Below are 20000 nucleotides of genomic sequence, written 5' to 3' on the forward strand. Positions count from 1 at the left end.
GCCTCCTTGATTTCTTTTCCTCTTCCTTACTACATTCCTACATCATTCTAACCCACTCCCTCTTAACCTTCCTATCTACCTCTCTCCCCTCTCTTCATCCCTCCTTCACCTTCATCTTGCAGTCCTCCCTCACCCCGCCATCCTCCGACCTCAATCCTGCTCCGTGCATCGTGGCTTGATAAGTTATTCAGGGCAGATGAAATGATAATGTTTACTCCTTGAAATAAGCAGCTGACGAGACAAGCAAACAGGGATTGATGTTGGCAAAGTTCCCTGGTGGATGTTGTAAATCAATTTCATGCAAAAAAAAAAAAAAAGTAACTAGGATTACTGTGTTGAGAGAGAGAGAGAGAGAGAGAGAGAGAGAGAGAGAGAGAGAGAGAGAGAGAGAGAGAGAGAGAGAGAGAGAGAGAGAGAGAGAGAGAGAGAGAGAGAGAGAGAGAGAGAGAGAGAGAGAGAGAGAGAGAGAGAGAGAGAGAGAGAGAGAGAGAGAGAGAGAGAGAGAGAGAGAGAGAGAGAGAGAGAGAGAGAGAGAGAGAGAGAGAGAGAGAGAGAGAGAGAGAGAGAGAGAGAGAGAGAGAGAGAGAGAGAGAGAGAGAGAGAGAGAGAGAGAGAGAGAGAGAGAGAGAGAGAGAGAGAGAGAGAGAGAGAGAGAGAGAGAGAGAGAGAGAGAGAGAGAGAGAGAGAGAGAGAGAGAGAGAGAGAGAGAGAGAGAGAGAGAGAGAGAGAGAGAGAGAGAGAGAGAGAGAGAGAGAGAGAGAGAGAGAGAGAGAGAGAGAGAGAGAGAGAGAGAGAGAGAGAGAGAGAGAGAGAGAGAGAGAGAGAGAGAGAGAGAGAGAGAGAGAGAGAGAGAGAGAGAGAGAGAGAGAGAGAGAGAGAGAGAGAGAGAGAGAGAGAGAGAGAGAGAGAGAGAGAGAGAGAGAGAGAGAGAGAGAGAGAGAGAGAGAGAGAGAGAGAGAGAGAGAGAGAGAGAGAGAGAGAGAGAGAGAGAGAGAGAGAGAGAGAGAGAGAGAGAGAGAGAGAGAGAGAGAGAGAGAGAGAGAGAGAGAGAGAGAGAGAGAGAGAGAGAGAGAGAGAGAGAGAGAGAGAACCATGCCGACAAACAGACAACATAAAGACTGAAAGATTGACAAATCGATAGACAAATAAACACATAGACACAGGCAGACAGGCAAACAGACAGACAGACAAACAAATATACATATATGTATAGACAGAGACGGACAGACAGAAAGAGAGAGACAGAGACGAGTAGAACAGAAACAGAGGGACAAGAGGCAGAAGAGTGGATTTGTGAACAAAATTACATACATACTTCTTTCCTCACAATACCTGAAGTTACTACCAATTATTTGCCCTCCCAAAGAAACATTAAAGGAAAGAAAAGAAAAGAAAAAAAGAAGACCCCACAACACAACACACCCTACAACAGCTCCCAAGATAGTGTCCTTCATCCAAAACATTATGGTACACTATCTTAATTACACAACACTACCTCTTGCCCGTACTTAGCTTTTTTTTTCTCTCAAACCATTAAAATTTCCTCCCATTCGACATGCCTTGTACTACCAAAACAACCAGCACCTCTCCCTCTTCCTCTCCCTCTCCCTCTCTTCCACCCAGTAACCGGCTGCACACTGGCTATCATAACTTCATCTATATGCTAATGCTGACCAATTAAAGGAGGAACTGAACCTGTGACTCCCTTAGCGCGCTAACACCACGTTACCTGCCAAACGGTGCGGCGGCTCAGGCCAGGTAGCAGCAGGTAGCCTCGGAGGAGAAGAAAATGGATAAAAAAGTAAATGGCCTTTATATCTTCGACAGACAAAAGAAAATTTTTTAAAGAACGATTAAATGCGTTCGTTTTGTTTAATTTTGCTACAAAGAGAGCGAGAGAGAGAGAGAGAGAGAGAGAGAGAGAGAGAGAGAGAGAGAGAGAGAGAGAGAGAGAGAGCAATGCATGACTAAAAAAAAATTCATCCTCCCTATTTGCCACTAGCACCTTCACCACCACCTTCACCATCACCTTCACCACCACAGCACCTTTACCACCACAGAAACTTAACCACCACCTTCACCATCACCTTCACCACCACAGCACCTTTATCACCACAGAAACTTAACCACCACCTTCACCAGCACCTTCACCATCACTATTGCTCTAATCTCCAGTCCTTTCACTACCACGGTTACACCACAACTATCGGGGCTATTCTGGATTATAACCTTCAGGATAACACTATACTTTTATCAATGAGCTTTTTTTTCTTTCGAATTTTGAAGGAAAGAAGCGACACATTATTTGGCCAGACATTGAACGTTTGCCTACTAGTTTGTTCTCTTTACTCGGCTGGAAGACTAATGCATTTTTGGTGGCAGTGACATGGTAGTTTTATTTATCTATTTTATTTCACTTATTTGTTTATGTAAGAGTGACACTGGTTTGATGGCTATGCACTGTCCTTTTTAATCCTCTACTGCTCGGCCACCATACTGTTAAGAACACTGGGGCTCGTATCTCAAACACTTCTGTGCTTCACCTCCACTATTTCAAAAAGGCTTTATTTAAATTCACATGAGTTTTTTAAGGTATTTTTGCAGCTCTGGGCGCAGACTGACAAGATTTCTACATTATTAACTGTAGAAACACTCTTGAAAACCCCGGTGATCATCTCTGTGGCCTTAGAAAAAAGCGTGGTGGTGAAAGAGCAAAGCGTTTCTGAATACGGACCACAGACGCATAGCAAGTGTATGTCATCCACCAGTCTCACCACATCCCGTCACCACCACCAGCCACCAGACAGCACCACAGACCTCTCTAACATTAACATCACTTTCTCTTCCTCACGCCACGGCCACGTTAACAGCACCTTTGCATCATGCACTAACCTTTTCTTATAAATGCTTACACTTCAGCGACTAGAATTCCTCTCTCTGCTGTCTGTTTCCTCTTTTATATCAACTGCACATTGAAGCGTAATTCTTGCACCGCGTCTAATATATGCCACCAATAACTACTAAGCTCTTTCCTCGCCAGAGTAGTTTAATGAGTTTATAGCGCCACTCATCACCGAGAGAGGATAGCGGAGAGCCATCCCGCCACCCAGTGCTTTCCCGAACACCCACCTCAATCCTGCTCGACAGCCAATCCTCGTTGGTATTAATTTTGCTGCTCCCGAACAACCTCCTCACTTTGCAAAATTATATATTAAGTCCGTCTCTTTCTTTCTTTTTTTCTTTGTGTGTGTGTGTGTGTGTGTGTGTGTGTGTGTGTGTGTGTGTGTGTGTGTGTGTGTGTGTGTGTGTGTGTGTGTGTGTGTGTGTGTGTGTGTGTGTGTGCGCCCTTTCTCACGGTCCACTTCACATGTATACCCAACAGACGTACACACACACACACACACACACACACACACACACACACACACACACACACACACGTATAACACAAGCCATTCCTTTCTCCATTTCTTTTCCCTCGTCTGCCCTCCACTGTTCCACTTCAAACCGCCAGGCCGCAGGCAATCCCACCGTCACCTCAAGGAACCTTCTGGGTAGCAATTAACAGCATTCCTTTGTGACTACCGGTACCTCTCCCCTCTCCCACCTTCCTTCCTTCACTCCTACCCAAGATGTACCGTCCCTAACCCATGCCTCCCGTCCATGCGTCCCCTGTGGCGGTGGGTGGGTGGTCAGGGGCGGTCTCACAATTGCCCAGCCATCATCATCATTTATCGGTGACGTCGGAGGAAGGAAGGGGAGTGACGTCAGGAGGTAGATGTGCAGGTAACAGGTAACGTGCAAGTTGAGTGTGCCTGGACTCCTTGTGTGTGCAGAAGGTGCTCAAGGTTTTCATATACTTATAATTTGTACTTGGAATGTTTTGCCTTTTATCGTGTAAGTTTTTTTTTTATTATTATTTTCATTAATTTCATGTATATCTTCATGAACTCTATTATTTTTTTTTTCTGTGCTTCTTCGGAATTGTGATACTTTTCTCAACGTAACAACAACGACGACGAAGGCGATGTTAGTTTGCGTACGACTTTGTTACTTTCCACGTATATATAAAGAGATTAAATAAGGAAAAAAAATGACCGAGGACTGCAAAATGATTATTCATCTTCCTCCCTCATCTTAAAACTTTGAAGAAAAAAATGTTCATAGACGTTTGCGTCTCAGTTATCTTCTCGAATATTTCTTCAACCGAGCAAGACAAAAAGAAAGACTATATGTGTGTGTGTGTGTGTGTGTGTGTGTGTGTGTGTGTGTGTGTGTGTGTAATTCACCTCGGTTGCCTGCTGGTCACCCAGCCATTCTTCCCCATTCCGGAGCGAGCTCACACCTCATAGACCGATCTTCGGGTAGGACTGAGACCACAACACACTCCACACACCGGGAAAGCGAGGTCACAACCCCTCGAGTTACATCCCGTACCTATTTACTGCTAGGTGAACAGGAGCTACACATTAAGAGGCTTGCCCATTTGCCTCGCCGTCTCCGGGATTCGAACCCGGACCCTCTCGAGTATAAGTCGAGCGTGCTAACCACTACACTACGCGGTGTGTGTGTGTGTGTGTGTGTGTGTGTGTGTGTGTGTGTGTGTGTGTGTCTTCGCGAGGCTGTATATCTAACATGCTTGCTGGCTTGACTGAACAAACCTTACCCACTACCGCATGGAAGAATAGAAAAAATAAGAAGAAAGAGAAAAGGCAGAAGGCAAACACTCTTGGCAAACTGCATGTCTTACCGAGCAAACGCATAATGGACAATTAGAACAAACCGAGGAGGAATTAGTAAATCAATTAGCTTGGAAATGAAGACAAAGTGTGAACTCCGTTGGGGAGAGCAGTGAAGAGAAAGCAACTGAACAGCTTGAGCAAGTCGTACCTGCCAGATAAGGTGGCGAAAATCATCTGCATATCTCTTGCCTTCACTCTCTCCCCCTCACACCACGTCCTCTTGTAATCCAGTGGCGACAATGAGGACAAAATTGTGTTCTGTTAGCTGCCCTCTGCTAGCAAACACATCGGCACTCGAGGAATGTGAAAACTCAAACAAAGCGGCGATACAACATCCAGTTTTCTTGGATTCTAGTTGGGTGGTGAGTTATGGCGGTGATTGGTGGTGCGTCTGTGGAACTGATGGTGGCGAGGGAGACTTCCTTGTTGATACACTGACGCTCATTAGTCTTGTTTCTTTTTTGAGTGTTAGTGTGTGTGTGTGTGTGTGTGTGTGTGTGTGTGTGTGTGTGTGTGTGTGTGTGTGTGTGTTGAGAGGACAAAAGATAACATCCTGGTGCGCAAAAATGCAACTCGATGCAACCTACAAGACCCTTCACCTCGACACACACACACACACACACACACACACACACACACACACACACACACACACACACACACACACACACACACACAGAGAGAGAGAGAGAGAGAGAGAGAGAGAGAGAGAGAGAGAGAGAGAGAGAGAGAGAGAGAGAGAGAGAGAGAGAGAGAGAGAGAGAGAGAGAGAGAGAGAGAGAGAGAGAGAGAGAGAGAGAGAGAGAGAGAGAAATCAGACATTTTTCTCCCATTCATTTCCTAGCATGTCAGTGAGCAAATGGCGGTGTGAAGGGACAGTGAAACCGAGAGAGTCTAAGTATAAGATGCAGGGACAAAGAGAGAGAGAGAGAGAGAGAGAGAGAGAGAGAGAGAGAGAGAGAGAGAGAGAGAGAGAGAGAGAGAGAGAGAGAGAGAGAGAGAGAGAGAGAGAGAGAGAGAGAGAGAGAGAGAGAGAGGATGAGCGAACTAAAACAACAGGGACAACATGGTGAAAAGAACGATATCATCTAAAGGGTTATTTACAGTCGGCGATAAGATTGTCTGTACATGCATTAGTCAGTGTCTTTTGAACAGCTGACAGGTGGAGAGGGGGCGGAGAGAGTGTGCATAGGGCAGAGAAGAGGCATGTGAGAGGGAGGTGGGGGACGCAACGGTGCGGTCGGTAAAATTGAGAACGATGGGAAAGGAGGAGGAGGAGAAGGAGGAGGAGGAGGAGGAGGAGGAGGAGGAGGAGGAGGAGGAGGAGAAGTAACTAACTAAAGAAGAAGAAAAGGAAGCTAAAAACACAACGACAACAACAACAACAACAACAACAACAACAACAACAACAAATACACCAGCACCATTATCATCACCATTACCACCACCACCATCACCACCACCAACAACAACAACACTAAATACAACAACATCAGCACTATAATCATCATTACCACAATCACCACCACCACCACCACCACCACCACCACCACCACCACCACCAACAACAACAACAACAAGAACAACAATAACAATAAGAAAATGAACAACAATTAAAATAAAGAAAAAAACAAATTAAAAAGAAATAAACACCATTATAAACAAAATAAAAGAGAAAGACAAGGACAAAGACAAGAACAAAAGGATGTGTGACAGAAGCAGTTGCGGCGCAGAAGAGAAGAGAAGAGAAGAAAAGTAGTGGGCGGACGCAAGGAAGAATGGGCGGATGTTCATGGTATTAGCAGGGTGATGGTTTGCCTTCCGTGGACCCAGGAGGAGAAGGAGGAGAAGGAGGACGAAGAAAAGGAGAAGGAGAAGGAGGAGGAGGAGGAGGAGGAGGAGGAGGAGGAGGTAGGGGGAAGTTTAAGTGAAAAACGTGTTCCTCGGAGGGAAATTATTATTAGTCAAGCTATTTGAGCGCTGCATTTTCTTTTTGTAATGTGTAACTGTTTCAAAATAGTGCCTCTTGAAGAAGATCCTCCTCCTCCTCCTCCTCCTCATCCTCCTCCTTCATCTAGTGCCTCACCAGCCACCCACCACAGCTGATTAACACGGCAGGGGCAGGTCGCTGTGGTCTGGTAGTGGTTGAGACCTTTGTATTTTCCGTCGCTAGTGGTGGTGGTGGTGGTGGTGGTGGTGGCTCCCTTGACCACCACCAGTACATAGGATAAACAACAATGACCTTGACCCCAGCCTTCCTCCGCCCCACTGATGGCTTTTTCTCACGACACATTACTTCAGGACGCTACAAAACTCAACATTCGCACAGACCTACAGGAGTGAGAGACGGAACGGCCTGACGAATGAGACAGTAGGGTGGGCTGTATTTCCTGGAGAGAAGTGGAGCCAGCTGAGAGGCGCTGCATGGGGATAAGCGTGACCGAGGAGGCAGGTTGCATATTATGGAAGAAGGTTGTAGAGGAAGGCGACTACAAGTATTTTGGGGAAGGGTGGACTTACCTGGTGTGTGTATAGGAGTTGATGATGGCAAGGAGGATGGCGTAGGGGATGATATACTGGTAGATCGGCGTCATCTTCACCGCAGCGGACGATGGTAGTGGTTGATGCAACGGCTCATGCTCGCCACTCAGAGGCTGGTGCTTGGCGGTGCCACGACGCACTGCAGTTGTCAGGGTCTGAGGGCAAAATGGCGGTTCTTTGCCATGACGGAGAGTCCGGCATTGCGCGACGTCCAGGACACCGTCACGACGCTCCTCCTACTCCGCCGCCACGGTGCCTCCTTCATGCCGCCACTTTCCACCAGCGGATCCTGCTTTCAAACCTTCATTCACCGCCCACCACCATTAGGCTCATCCAATGCACCAGATTTTTTTGTGTGTAACGCTGTTTTAATTGTTTTTGTTTTTTTGATGACACTACTTTATTCACCTTTTCCTTATCCTCTCTTTCCAGCGCTTCACAACTGTGTCTTGCTCGCCCGCCCAATAGGTTTGTCTCACAATGTTCAGCTTCACATCAAGTACTCATCTCATATTTCACTTATGGCAGAAAAAAACGGGAATTGTCAACCTCCAGAGTTTTCAGATTTGATTTTTTATCAACATTAAATTATTCATGGAATCACATTTCCAGGCTGGCATTTCTATTTTCTGAAAAGAAAGAAAACAATATAAACAACAATATAAAACATTTATTACCTCAGCCTCGTTCCATCTATTGCTATGAAACAATAAAGTTTAGTTGCCAGATTAAATCAGCCAATAAAAACACAAATCACGTGGACAATGCGAACAATATAACACATTTATTCATTTCCTCGTTTTGTTTTACTGTAAAAAAGAAAAAAAAAACGACGGTTTGAAATGCAAGGACGCAATCACACAGACATGATTAATCTTTCCCAACTCTTCTTACTGCGTCACGCGATCTTACTTACTGCAATGCTTTGCATCAGTAAAACGATTAATTCATCATTCTACCGTTCACAATTAGGCAAGAAACAAACTCTTTGAAAACCACCAGGAGCGACATGTGGACATTTTTCTCTTCCTTGAGCCACACAGAACAAATTTTCGATTGACTCATCATTGGTAATGGACAAACTCGCCTCCTCAGCGGTCATTGAAGGAGAAATAAGGCACGTATTATCAAACACTTCTGTGCTTCACCTCCACTATTTCAAAAGGCTTTGATGTATTTTTACGGTTCTAGAGGCAGAGTGACAAGATTTCTACATTATTAACTTGAGAAACACTCTTGAAAACCCTGTGAATCATCTCAATGGCCTTGGAAAACAGTCATGGTGAATAAGCAAAGCGTTTCTGAATACGGACCTAAGAAAGACAAATTCTTTAAATGATCACACTGTCCTTTGAAGGTTACCATTACCATTCTCTCTGCCATACTCAGTGCTGGTCTCCGTCTCCCCTTCCATTTGCCCTCACACACTTCTTAATCCTAAGACGCCTCAGTGTTTTCCTGTGTACCCAGGAAGGCGGCTCTCAAGAATAACTGTCCCAATGAGAACATAAACACGGAATAAAACGAGAGAGAGAGAGAGAGAGAGAGAGAGAGAGAGAGAGAGAGAGAGAGAGAGAGAGAGAGAGAGAGAGAGAGAGAGAGAGAGAGAGAGAGAGAGAGAGAGAGAGAGAGAGAGAGAGAGAGAGAGAGAGAGAGAGAGAGAGAGAGAGAGAGAGAGAGAGAGAGAGAGAGAGAGAGAGAGAGAGAGAGAGAGAGAGAGAGAGAGAGAGAGAGAGAGAGAGAGAGAGAGAGAGAGAGAGAGAGAGAGAGAGAGGGTAGACAAGTAAGCTATCCATCCATCTATCTATCGAATCACATAAAAAGATAAAAAAACAAGAAACAAGGAAAACAAACATATAAACACAAAAAAGAATGAGAGAAACAAACAAACAGACAAACAAACAAACAGACAAAACACACTTAAAGATTAGTATTCTAACAACAATTATCAATCTCTCTCTCTCTCTCTCTCTCTCTCTCTCTCTCTCTCTCTCTCTCTCTCTCTCTCTCTCTCTCTCTCTCTCTCTCTCTCTCTCTCTCTCTCTCTCTCTCTCTCTCATACACAACAGGAGGGAAGGAATCTCACAGCGAAACAAGAAGGTAAGACTGAGACACGAGGCTAGAGGCTGAGTGAGGTTGCTTTTCCCTGCCCCGCGAGGACCAAGAAGTGGAACCATTATTCAGAGCATGGGCGTGAGTTGTTGGGATTTGGGTGGCTACCATGAACGAGAGAGAGAGAGAGAGAGAGAGAGAGAGAGAGAGAGAGAGAGAGAGAGAGAGAGAGAGAGAGAGAGAGAGAGAGAGAGAGATAGGATTACTTGAAACCAACAAGTATGTATTAAAACAATACTATATACAATTAGAAAGTACTCAGGAATTATACACAGATGTTCACAAATCTATTATAGATGAATATACATAGAAACATCAAAACGAGACCACACCCGCCCACTGTATACGAGAAGCAACTGAAGGGAAAGAAGGAGAAAGACATAGAGGAAGAAACTAAGAGATACAGAGACAGAGACAGAGGCCGCGACATTTATCACCCCCTTGCCCTTCCCTGCTTGACGCCAACCCTGCACACGCCCTCGTCCTGCCACCACCCACGGGAAGGGCACCGCCATCTCGCTCTCTCGATATCCTGACGGCGCAGAACAACACAGACCACAACAGGCGTGACCATGAGATGTCTATACAACCCTTACATTTACAGCTCAACCCCTCCGTCCTGTCCTGATCCAGAAAGCAAGACAATATTTCACTCAAGACTTCGTGTGTGTGTGTGTGTGTGTGTGTGTGTGTGTGTGTGTGTGTGTGTGTGTGTGTGTGTGTGTGTATGAACACGCCTAATCCTAATAGGGTTAACTACGTCATTCCTATTTTTTCATGGTTTTGACTCTGAAAAAACCGGTATAATATAAATGTGTGTGTGTGTGTGTGTGTGTGTGTGTGTGTGTGTGTGTATATATATATATATATATATATATATATATATATATATATATATATATATATATATATATATATATATATATATATATATATATGTATATTCAACTTCGATAATCTGTTACTCTAACTACAATAATAATGCTTAGGTTACTGCTAGTACTATTAATGCTGCTACTACTACTGTTACTGTACTACTACTACTACTACTACTACTACTACTACTACTACTACTACTACTACTACTACTACTGCTGCTGCTGCTGCTGCTGCTGCTGCTACTACTACTACTACTACTACTACTACTACTACTACTACTACTACTGATAATAATAATAATAATAATAATAATAATAATAATAATAACAATAATGATAATAATAATGATAATAATAATAGTAATAATAATAACAATAATAATAATAATGATAATAACAATAATGATAATAACAATAATAATAATAATAATAATAATAATAATAATAATAATAATAATAATAATAATAATAATAATGATAATAATAAGAAATACTGTGTGTGTGTGTGTGTGTGTGTGTGTGTGTGTGTGTGTGTGTGTGTGTGTGTGAGCATCAGTAATTGCGTCTCTGTCACTACATGTACATATACGTACATTCACACATTTGCACCATCAGGTAAGTATGAGTTCATCCGCCGAGGGACGCACCATTAGGATGCATTGTGCTGGAGACCTAAGCATCCTGTGATGGCGCTGACTGATTAAGATTATAGGGAGATGGATGTAGGAGGAAACTCTGCGACGATGAGGCTGTGGAGAGACAGGCAACTCTTATTCCTTCGTCCTTTACTGAGGCCTGTGTTAGTGTGAAGAGCTTCTGTGGGTTATGTTAAAGCCCTCTCGTAGGAAAATAGAAAAACAAAACGAAAAAAAAAAAACAAGAGATTAAAACCACGCAGTAAACGCCTCATGAACCTTGAAGGGAGGGCTTACTTACACCACCTACGCCTCTCTATGCTTGTTGTCTTAACGAGGAACGGAGTATAAAATTCTTGTTAGGTTCCTCACACATATCTCTTAAGCTGTCTTTCATTCCTGTCCAACTTCTTACTCTGCACATTATTTATTCACTTTCACTTAAAGTCCATTCATTTAAGTAAGCGCAGATGTGTTTTTAAGTATTTATTTGAACTAAAATTCTTCTACGTGGCGTCGCTTCACCACGCTTGCTCAGAGACGGACAGGCTCAAGTACTGATGCTTTTTCCGGTGTCTCTTCGCTACAAATACCCAATATCACTATATTGCTGCAACACGTTCCTCACATCTTCGTTCCTGCATCATAAGTTGCAATCACAGGTGCTCTTAGAAAGCTAAGAATGACTTCATATACTATATAGCCATTTCAAATCCCCGCCAAACACGAGGCGACTGTACCGCCTGCCTCGCCCGTCTGCCTTCACTCCACTCAAGGTCCTTCTTCCTTTGCTATCTCCGCGGCACATCTTCACCCTTCGTCTCACACTGACTACGCACTCATAAAAGTATTCACTTTCTTCAAGCATTTTCCATGTGGATGTGTGGGTATGTTTATATATATATATATATATATATATATATATATATATATATATATATATATATATATATATATATATATATATATATATATATATATATATTGTGTGTGTTGGGGGCGCGGTGGGGGAGGGGGATCCACAGTAATGGAAACTACAGTTTTCGTCCCATTGGCTCAACAATCGATACTGTCTTACGTGTGTCAGTTTGACATATCACACACATTTGTTCATTGTGTTAAAGATTATAAATGTTTTGGATTTGGCGCCTCGGGGTTTAGTCCATTTACGAAACAATAAATGCATTATTCTCTAAGAGGAGAACTTGCATCGTCTGCTATTTAGAGAGATAATCAGACCATTACCTTCCAGACGGTGTTCCCGAGGTGAAGATTAACATAATGGATTAACTTTACTTATAAGGAATAAGACCAAGTTGAATGTAATTATTTCTCCCACCTACATAATAAAGAATTCTAAAACAGCTATATTAAGAGATCCGTGTGTCATCGGAAGCCATGACTCACCATGGTGTAGGCGGCGACACGTCAAGAGGCCACCCTGTGTTGTTTTAGCACTGGGGACCCAATGCCCAAAAGTTGCCTGGAAGCAATGCAATCTAGCACAATTCAAGCTAAATTCTGCATCTGAAAGTATCTACATTGTTCTTTCTCCGCATCATGAACAGAATGTCAATAAGAGAAGAGGCACGGTGGATATACACCACGCTACTCTAACTCTATCGCCAAGAAGTAAAACACACCCGACCAAACCAAAGGAGGGTTTGCGAGGCGAACAGTGATGTGTTCAGTGTAAGAATAATTCCTTTACACAGATCAATAAAAATAAAAAGGTTATGACATGAAGGTCTTCCTTTGATTGAAGCAGTTATGAAACTTTGAATAAGTACTTTTGGAGATTCTATCAAGATAAGAGTCATAGAAATAAGAAACGTACAAATAATAAAAGAAAAGCTAATTCAGAAAATATTTGAACTCGTAATGCGCAAAAAAATGGAACAAGAAACTCAAGAAACCATTTTATTTCACTCCGAAAATATTTAAATTTGTTAACGCTAGACTGGTAAAAATGACACAGCAAGGCTAATAAAGAAAGAAAGTCGATTCAATAAATACTTTGACGAATGGAACTACAAACAGAGAGTACGAGCAAAAACAATTTAGGTTTAATCATCTATTCGAGCCATTCGAGTGGGCTCATCGGTCTTACTGTTTTTTTTTACTTGCGATTTTTCTTTATCTTTAATTCGTTGCTACTCGTTTGAAGTATACTATCTGCGTTCTGTCCACTCAAGAAGAACATTAGATACAGTTGGTGTGGTTCGATATACTTGTGACCTTTTGCTTCCAGTCCCATGCAGGCAGTGGGATCTCTCTCTCTCTCTCTCTCTCTCTCTCTCTCTCTCTCTCTCTCTCTCTCTCTGTTTACAAAGACCTGATTTCTCAATCTCTCATCACGACATGACCTTCGACAAAACTTTTGTTCCCTTCTCCCTCCTCCTGTGACAAGCAACTCAACACTCATATTTCATCACACAAGCTTCATCTATCACTGTCTTTCTTCTCCTTCGCTTCAACAAGAAGTCTCACGAACGTTCCTCTCCAGCGGCAGCTTTACTGAAGGTAGGTGATAAGTATATACTCTCTCTCTCTCTCTCTCTCTCTCTCTCTCTCTCTCTCTCTCTCTCTCTCTCTCTCTCTCTCTCTCTCTCTCTCTCTCTACGAATCCGAGATATCTTAGCTGACGCAATATCTCAGTGGAAGTAGAGTTGTCTCATAACCATAGAAGGAGAACCATTGATCCTGTTACTACAACTCTATAATTCATTGGGTTTCTCTCTCTCTCTCTCTCTCTCTCTCTCTCTCTCTCTCTCTCTCTCTCTCTCTCTCTCTCTCTCTCTCTCTCTCTCTCTCTCTCTCTCTCTCTCTCTCTCTCTCTCTTTCACGTAGCCTCGTTTAAGCGGGTCGAGTCACAACACTACTCGCCTCATTTTTCTCTTACTTTCTCAAGTATCTTCGTATTATCTAGCGCAGTGTTGCTTAAGTCACTCTTTCTTGCCTCATTTATCGTGAAAAAGGATCCCTTGACTTTGATAGCTGTGTGTTGAATACGCTGCCACGGACATGATTACACTGTAGCCACATTCACTAGTTCCGGTGGCGTCACAATGTAGTTGATTTGTTTCGCCATTCACTCGCGAGCTGTGATTCAAACTCTATCTATTTATCATCTTTTTTTTTCTTCTTCATCTTAGATTAGAATTCAATACAAAAGGTAGGGGTAGTGCGTCTCAAGGCCCAAAGTTTGTGTCATGTTCTTTCTTACGTACATGTTGCTTTGTTTTCATTGCATGTTAAAAGACAATAAAGATCCATTTCTACTTTACTCATACGTAAGTTGAATCTTATACATATTCTCTCTCTCTCTCTCTCTCTCTCTCTCTCTCTCTCTCTCTCTCTCTCTCTCTCTCTCTCTCTCTCTCTCTCTCCAACTAAGCTATCATCACGCTAATGTAAATAGCTTGTAGGGTATCAGAGGTGAAAAACTAGTCAATGAAGAAAGGGAGGGTCAGGAACACGCCCTCTATGGCCTGGCCTCCCTCCTTCCCTTCCCTTCCTTGCTACTAACCACCACCTCGACATGATCAATATTTTCTTGCAGTTCAAACCCACACTACCGCCAACATTCCGCTCATCAGATACAAGCCAGACAAGTAGGGACACCAAGGCCGTCACGAAAAGAGCTTATCGATTCCATGGAGTTCTCAACATCCGCTCCGTCTTATCGTTATTTTTTTGCTGCACTCCCTCCACAAAAGAAGCTTAAGACGGATGGCCTGATAAATTTTTGCACTGAAGGTACGAAGCACTTACGAAAAGAGGCTGCACCTAATGTGTTTTCTATGTATAGATTGAGACAATAAGGGAAGCATACTAAGCTGGTGATGAGGTGCGGAGGGTAATGATTTGAGGCGTGCGTGAGATGAGGGTGAAGGGTGAAGGGTGTAGTGAAAGGCATGATGAAGGGAGAGGAAAGATGAAGGAATAAGAGAGGGGTGTGTTTCTCTTTTTAGTGAGACGGAAAACTTCGCAAAGAGAATAGCAAGTTAAAATGTTCATCCATTTTTGTGAAGAGACTGCATAAAGAAAGTTAAAGCTCTTTTGTTTTAGTAAAGGCATAGTGAAAAGATGATTAAGTATGTGTTGTTATTTTTTCCTACGCTACACTCGATAAGATAGTAAATGGACAACGATAGTAAAGCATTCAGAGTAAGTTACATTTTCCCTTCGTTTCTTAAAGTTGATGGATGTGATGAGGGGTGAGAAAAGGCAAGAGACAGAGTAAGGTAAGTTGATGTTTGCCTTCGTTTAGTGTTCAGGTCAGTAGTTCGACTTTAGGACGTGTGGGCGACAAGACTTGGTGTGAGTGTTGACCTTTATGCGGCGATCCTGATGCATGCATGTTCCGCCAACACTGATCTCTTTCCACCATTCCTCCCCATCTGTCTGATTCAGATCTTTTCCCACTCCTTTACTTTCCTTGATGTATGCTCCTGACATCATTGCAATGAACCCTCAATACGTATATAATTTTCTTCCACTGAATCATTCGGAGTAAAATTATTCACAGTATAATTCATTAAGTAAATTGCTCTTCGTGGGAGATGGTTAAGTTTGGTTGCTTTCACTTTCTTATAATTCCACAGGATATTTTTGCCCAATGCTTGATATAAAGAAAATAAGGAAAAATAAGTTAACCCTTGAGTACCATGACGCGTTTCTATATTCATTCTGGTTGTCATTTGGTGATTTTATACAGCTTCAGAAACTTATGTGGGGGATTGAAATAGTGAAGACCGAGGCCATTAATCTTCTGATCTCCATACACCATTCCTAATATCAATGAAATGGTCTAATCGTACACAAATATCAAGGTAAAAATGTGCCCACTTATTTAAGGGTTATGATAGCCTAAACCTTTGCACGATGAACAAAAGCTAAGAGAGAACAATAGTGAAGGTATTTATAAAAACCAACAATTTAATGGAATGATGCAACACTTTACAACGCAGACTCAAGTTAATGGTTGCCACACTCTTTAGTAACGCGGCTGTTATTCTTTGCTGTCAAACACTGCTCACTTCACTGCAACTCACAGTGCAAATCAAAAGTCCAGCAATCTTTATCTTTTTCCTGCATTTTAACCGCGTTGACCGGCTGAGTCTTGCGAAATGTGAAAACTGGCAGATTTTTTTTCACTACCGGAGGTAGTCACGAAGCCCACAAAGGAAAATTATATTCTAGTCTTAGTTCTAACATATATAGATGAAACAAGTAGACAGATAAAGGTTGAAGGACGGTAAGAAATTCATTATAAAATCAGATTTAGTTTTCTTGAATTGTCAACACAAATAGGATAACTAATTTTAGGAGGAAGTATCTTGTGGTATTAAGAAAACACTGCTTCTAGAAACGACAGAGAGAAAAAAAAAAGAGACGAGGCATGTGTATGTGGTGAAAGAATCAGTCACAGGTGCGGGAGTTGAAGCGAGATCTGAAGGTGTGGGTTCAAAATGATGATCATGATAGGATTAAAAGTAATAGGTTAAGATAAAAAATATAAGCAAAATATTCAAGGAAAAAAGTAATGGGTTCAAGTTAAATGAAGCTTAACAAAACTTGTTCTCAAAGAGAGTGGCAGACGAATGGAATATGTTCATTAGTAAAAAATTATCAAAAAGGCATGAAAGAAATGATAGATGGATTGAGGCACAGACAGAGGCTACCCCATGGTCCAATGGCTTTTTCTAACTTTTTTTTTATGTTTCCAAGAGAGCAGAAAAAACACTCAATACAGTGGAGGTTAGTGCTGAAGGTCACTGGACTAAACTGCAGCTGTAGAGATGCACGGAACAAAAAAAGAAAGTAAAGAAGGAATAATGTATCAATCATAAATAGCAGTGGTACCTTAATACTAGTGTGATATTGCCGTTGTGTCACCACTCCTCTAGCCTTGCACTAGTGGCTGCAGTGTTACATCTAAGAAAAGAAAAAAGTAAAGCTCGAGTATGTTTTCATTAAGAGTATTTAGTATTAATTTGCTTCCATTACCAGTTAAGTTATAATACGTACTTAACACATGCCACTTTTTTTCTACATTTCCTGTGTAACTGTTTCATTAACTATTTACATATTTTTGCCTTATTTAATCATTTATATACTTTCATTCTTATTTGTACATTAATATATTCAACATTCATTTTTTTTCTTCATATTTCAATGCGAAGCTATATTTCTCACTTTCCTCTCTCATTCACCATTCGTTGAAGGTTCACCTTTGCTCTATACAAAATAGGTTTCCATTATTAACTGCATTTTATGATAAAGATAAATAACATTATTTAATCCTTACTACCCCCACAAATTCCGAGAGCACCTGTGTTTATCTATAATATATCACTTGTGGCTGACACCTTAATGCACTTTATGGCACAGACTCTGGTCCTACGGCCGTCTCTCACTTCTCGTTAACACTTATTTCCAGTCTTTTCCAGCTCCTCGTTCACACAAAACCACAAACTCTCCGGCAGGTTTAGAAGGAAATACCTTCACAGTTCGGAAATGACACTGCACTATCTTGTTCAGTTTACCTGGTAAGGATCAGTCGGCTTTTCTTCGTACACTGTACACGTAAGAGAGTAATTTATTATTTTCTCACCCCGCCGATGCTGTATGATTTTCAGATTTGAACTTTATATTTTCTTTTATGATAATTTATTGAACATGAATGTTTTTAATTCGTATGCTCTTGAATGCTACTTGAATTACCCCACGACGCACGTAAATATTGGTTATTGTTGCAGAATTGTTGGTTTGCGTCTATGTCGGCAACCGGCCTTCACACAGCCCCGCCAAGCCGGAGAAGGCCGCACCCTATCCCAACAATGAAGGTCCCATGCCAGTAGAAATATTCTCGCCCGTACTTTTTTGTGAAATAAGAAGAGGCGAGCATGTGACGTGCAGTGTTTGCAGTGACTCGGCTGGCAGAACACTAATGCAAGGAGGGGAGAGGGAGGGAGAGGGAGTGCCCACCGAGGATCGCAGGTTAGCCCGTCGCGTGGTTCCACTCGCCTGGGTACACGGGCCGCACCGCCTTAAAGGCTCGGCAAACATTTGCATCGTCGGGGCTTGAAAGACAATTCGCTTCCCCTGTCGCCATCAAAGCATTATATTTTTTGTCGTAAGGGAATGGAAGAAAACGTCAATGACACGAATATTTTCTCAAGATGATAAAAAGATTTCCCTGTTCTTCTACTAAGTATGACATCTAAGGTTACTTGTCCCATATATAAGCTTACCCGAGAAGGAAGATGTAAAGGCTACGCACTTATATAAATGAAAAAGTGTTTGAGGCGGCGACGGCAACTGGACGCCGACCACAGACAGCTTGGTCAACGCGATGTTCCCGCTCGGGCGGGCCAGTGTCAATATGACCACCTGCGAGTGTACAGCCGGGAAGGGGATGGCTTGTGGGAGAAGATAGAGTAAAAGAGTGAAGGAAGGAAGATGGAGGGGATTTACAGGGAAGATGTGTCTGACTGGTTGTTGAGAGCACATGTTTTGTTAGGGGTGGGGGAAGGAATGGGCAAGGTAAGGGGATGAAGGAAGAGCAATGAAAGAAATTTTAAAGAGAAATGGATGCCTGCCTGATGCGAGGGACGTCAGGTGGTGGTGGGGGTGAGGTAGGATGGTGGTGGGGATGAGGCAGGATGAAGGCTTCGTTTAGATGAGAGGGGATGGCAAATTTAAACCTTGCGATGAAAAAAATGGTGGTTGGTAGGAAGGATGTGTTCTTCCTTCGTGTCCTAGCGTTGCACAACACTCCTGAACTGCTGCAATATGCCACCAGAAGGAGGATCTGATAAACCTCCTATCAAACGAATAAATCTTCTGATCCCATGTAAGTGTCAGAGACGCGTCGTGCCCTGCATGTCTCGTCCGCCGTGGGGCGGCAGCGGCCGCCTTGTGTCCTAGGCCTCACTGGGAGATAATAGGCCGGAGAGAGAGAGAGAGAGAGAGAGAGAGAGAGAGAGAGAGAGAGAGAGAGAGAGAGAGAGAGAGAGAGAGAGAGAGAGAGAGAGAGAGAGAGAGAGAGAGAGAGAGAGAGAGAGAGAGAGAGAGAGAGAGAGAGAGAGAGAGAGAGAGAGAGAGAGAGAGAGAGAGAGAGAGAGCCCACCACGCATTAGTCATACTTGGCCGGCTTGGTTCACGCCGCCTTGGTTCAGATTACTGATCCGGCGGCGGCCTCTGAGTTGACAGGAAGACCACCTAATCTCGGTGTCATCAGCCAGAGAATGTGACACCCTGCTTCCCATCTTTTTACGACCTACGTTTCTTTGAACTTCGCTCTCGATTTCATCCATATAATTGTTTATTCAGTATGTTGTATAGAAAAGCAAAATGTTTTGTTCTTTTCTGATATTGATGACAATTGCTTATATATAATGGTTTGTTTATGAGAAGAGACTTATCACTAGACGTAGTTCAGCAAGTAAAAATTATAAATATTGATGGAAAATAAAAGGAAAAGATACGATAAGGGGAGAGAGGATCGAGATACCCCAGAGAAATATATTATGGGAGTAGTGACGCGCCGCTCCAAACAGAGTCAAAAGGTGTCACCGTCCCTCACCTGGACGCGGCGGCGGCCTTCCTCGCCTCGACCCGTCACACACCTAAGCGCCGCCTACCTGGTCCGTGGGGTTCGAGGGGCAGGACGATCCTGCCTCACCCAGGCCGCCATTAGACAAATCAGGTAATTACCTCTGAGTTTATTTTATTGACATTTACTGGACCTGCCTCGTTACCGATAGAGTGTTGAAGAAGTGTTTGTAACAAATACTAAACCGTAGTCTCAAGTGAGCCAAAGGGAACAGCCACTCCCGCTAACCATCGCGCCGACCCACACTCTGTGTAACCCTTGAAATATACCGACCTCATCCATTTCTACCTTTATCCCAATCGGCTCAAGATCTTCAGTTTCTAGCATCGCTCTCATGGCTTGCCGCATCAGCCGCCGCCAGGGAGGAAGGGAGGGAGGGAGAGAGAGAGAGAGGGAGGAAAGGATTGGGTGCCCACTTCGAGGAATAGTTCGTCATGTGATCTACTGCTTTTATGAAGTAACACTTTAC

At 43.0% G+C, this 20000-nt stretch overlaps 1 protein-coding gene and 1 non-coding gene across 5 annotated transcripts in view; both read right to left on the reverse strand.

Annotated features, from left to right (window-relative positions):
• Positions 1 to 20000, reverse strand: part of LOC123504748 (protein Wnt-7b-like) — a 111937-nt gene that overhangs the window by 77756 nt on the left and 14181 nt on the right. For all 4 annotated transcript variants that reach the window (XM_045255521.1, XM_045255519.1, XM_045255518.1 and 1 more), the window contains exon 2: positions 7263 to 7912. In XM_045255521.1, the coding sequence (XP_045111456.1) occupies positions 7263 to 7336 (74 nt within the window). In that variant the 5' untranslated portion in view covers positions 7337 to 7912. The remainder of the gene's footprint in view (positions 1 to 7262; positions 7913 to 20000) is intronic.
• Trnai-uau lies at positions 4492 to 4565 on the reverse strand. The gene has a single exon. It is a non-coding gene; the product is annotated as a tRNA-Ile (tRNA).

This window comes from Portunus trituberculatus, chromosome 17, assembly GCF_017591435.1.
Source record: "Portunus trituberculatus isolate SZX2019 chromosome 17, ASM1759143v1, whole genome shotgun sequence".
Taxonomy (NCBI): Eukaryota; Metazoa; Arthropoda; class Malacostraca; order Decapoda; family Portunidae; genus Portunus; species Portunus trituberculatus.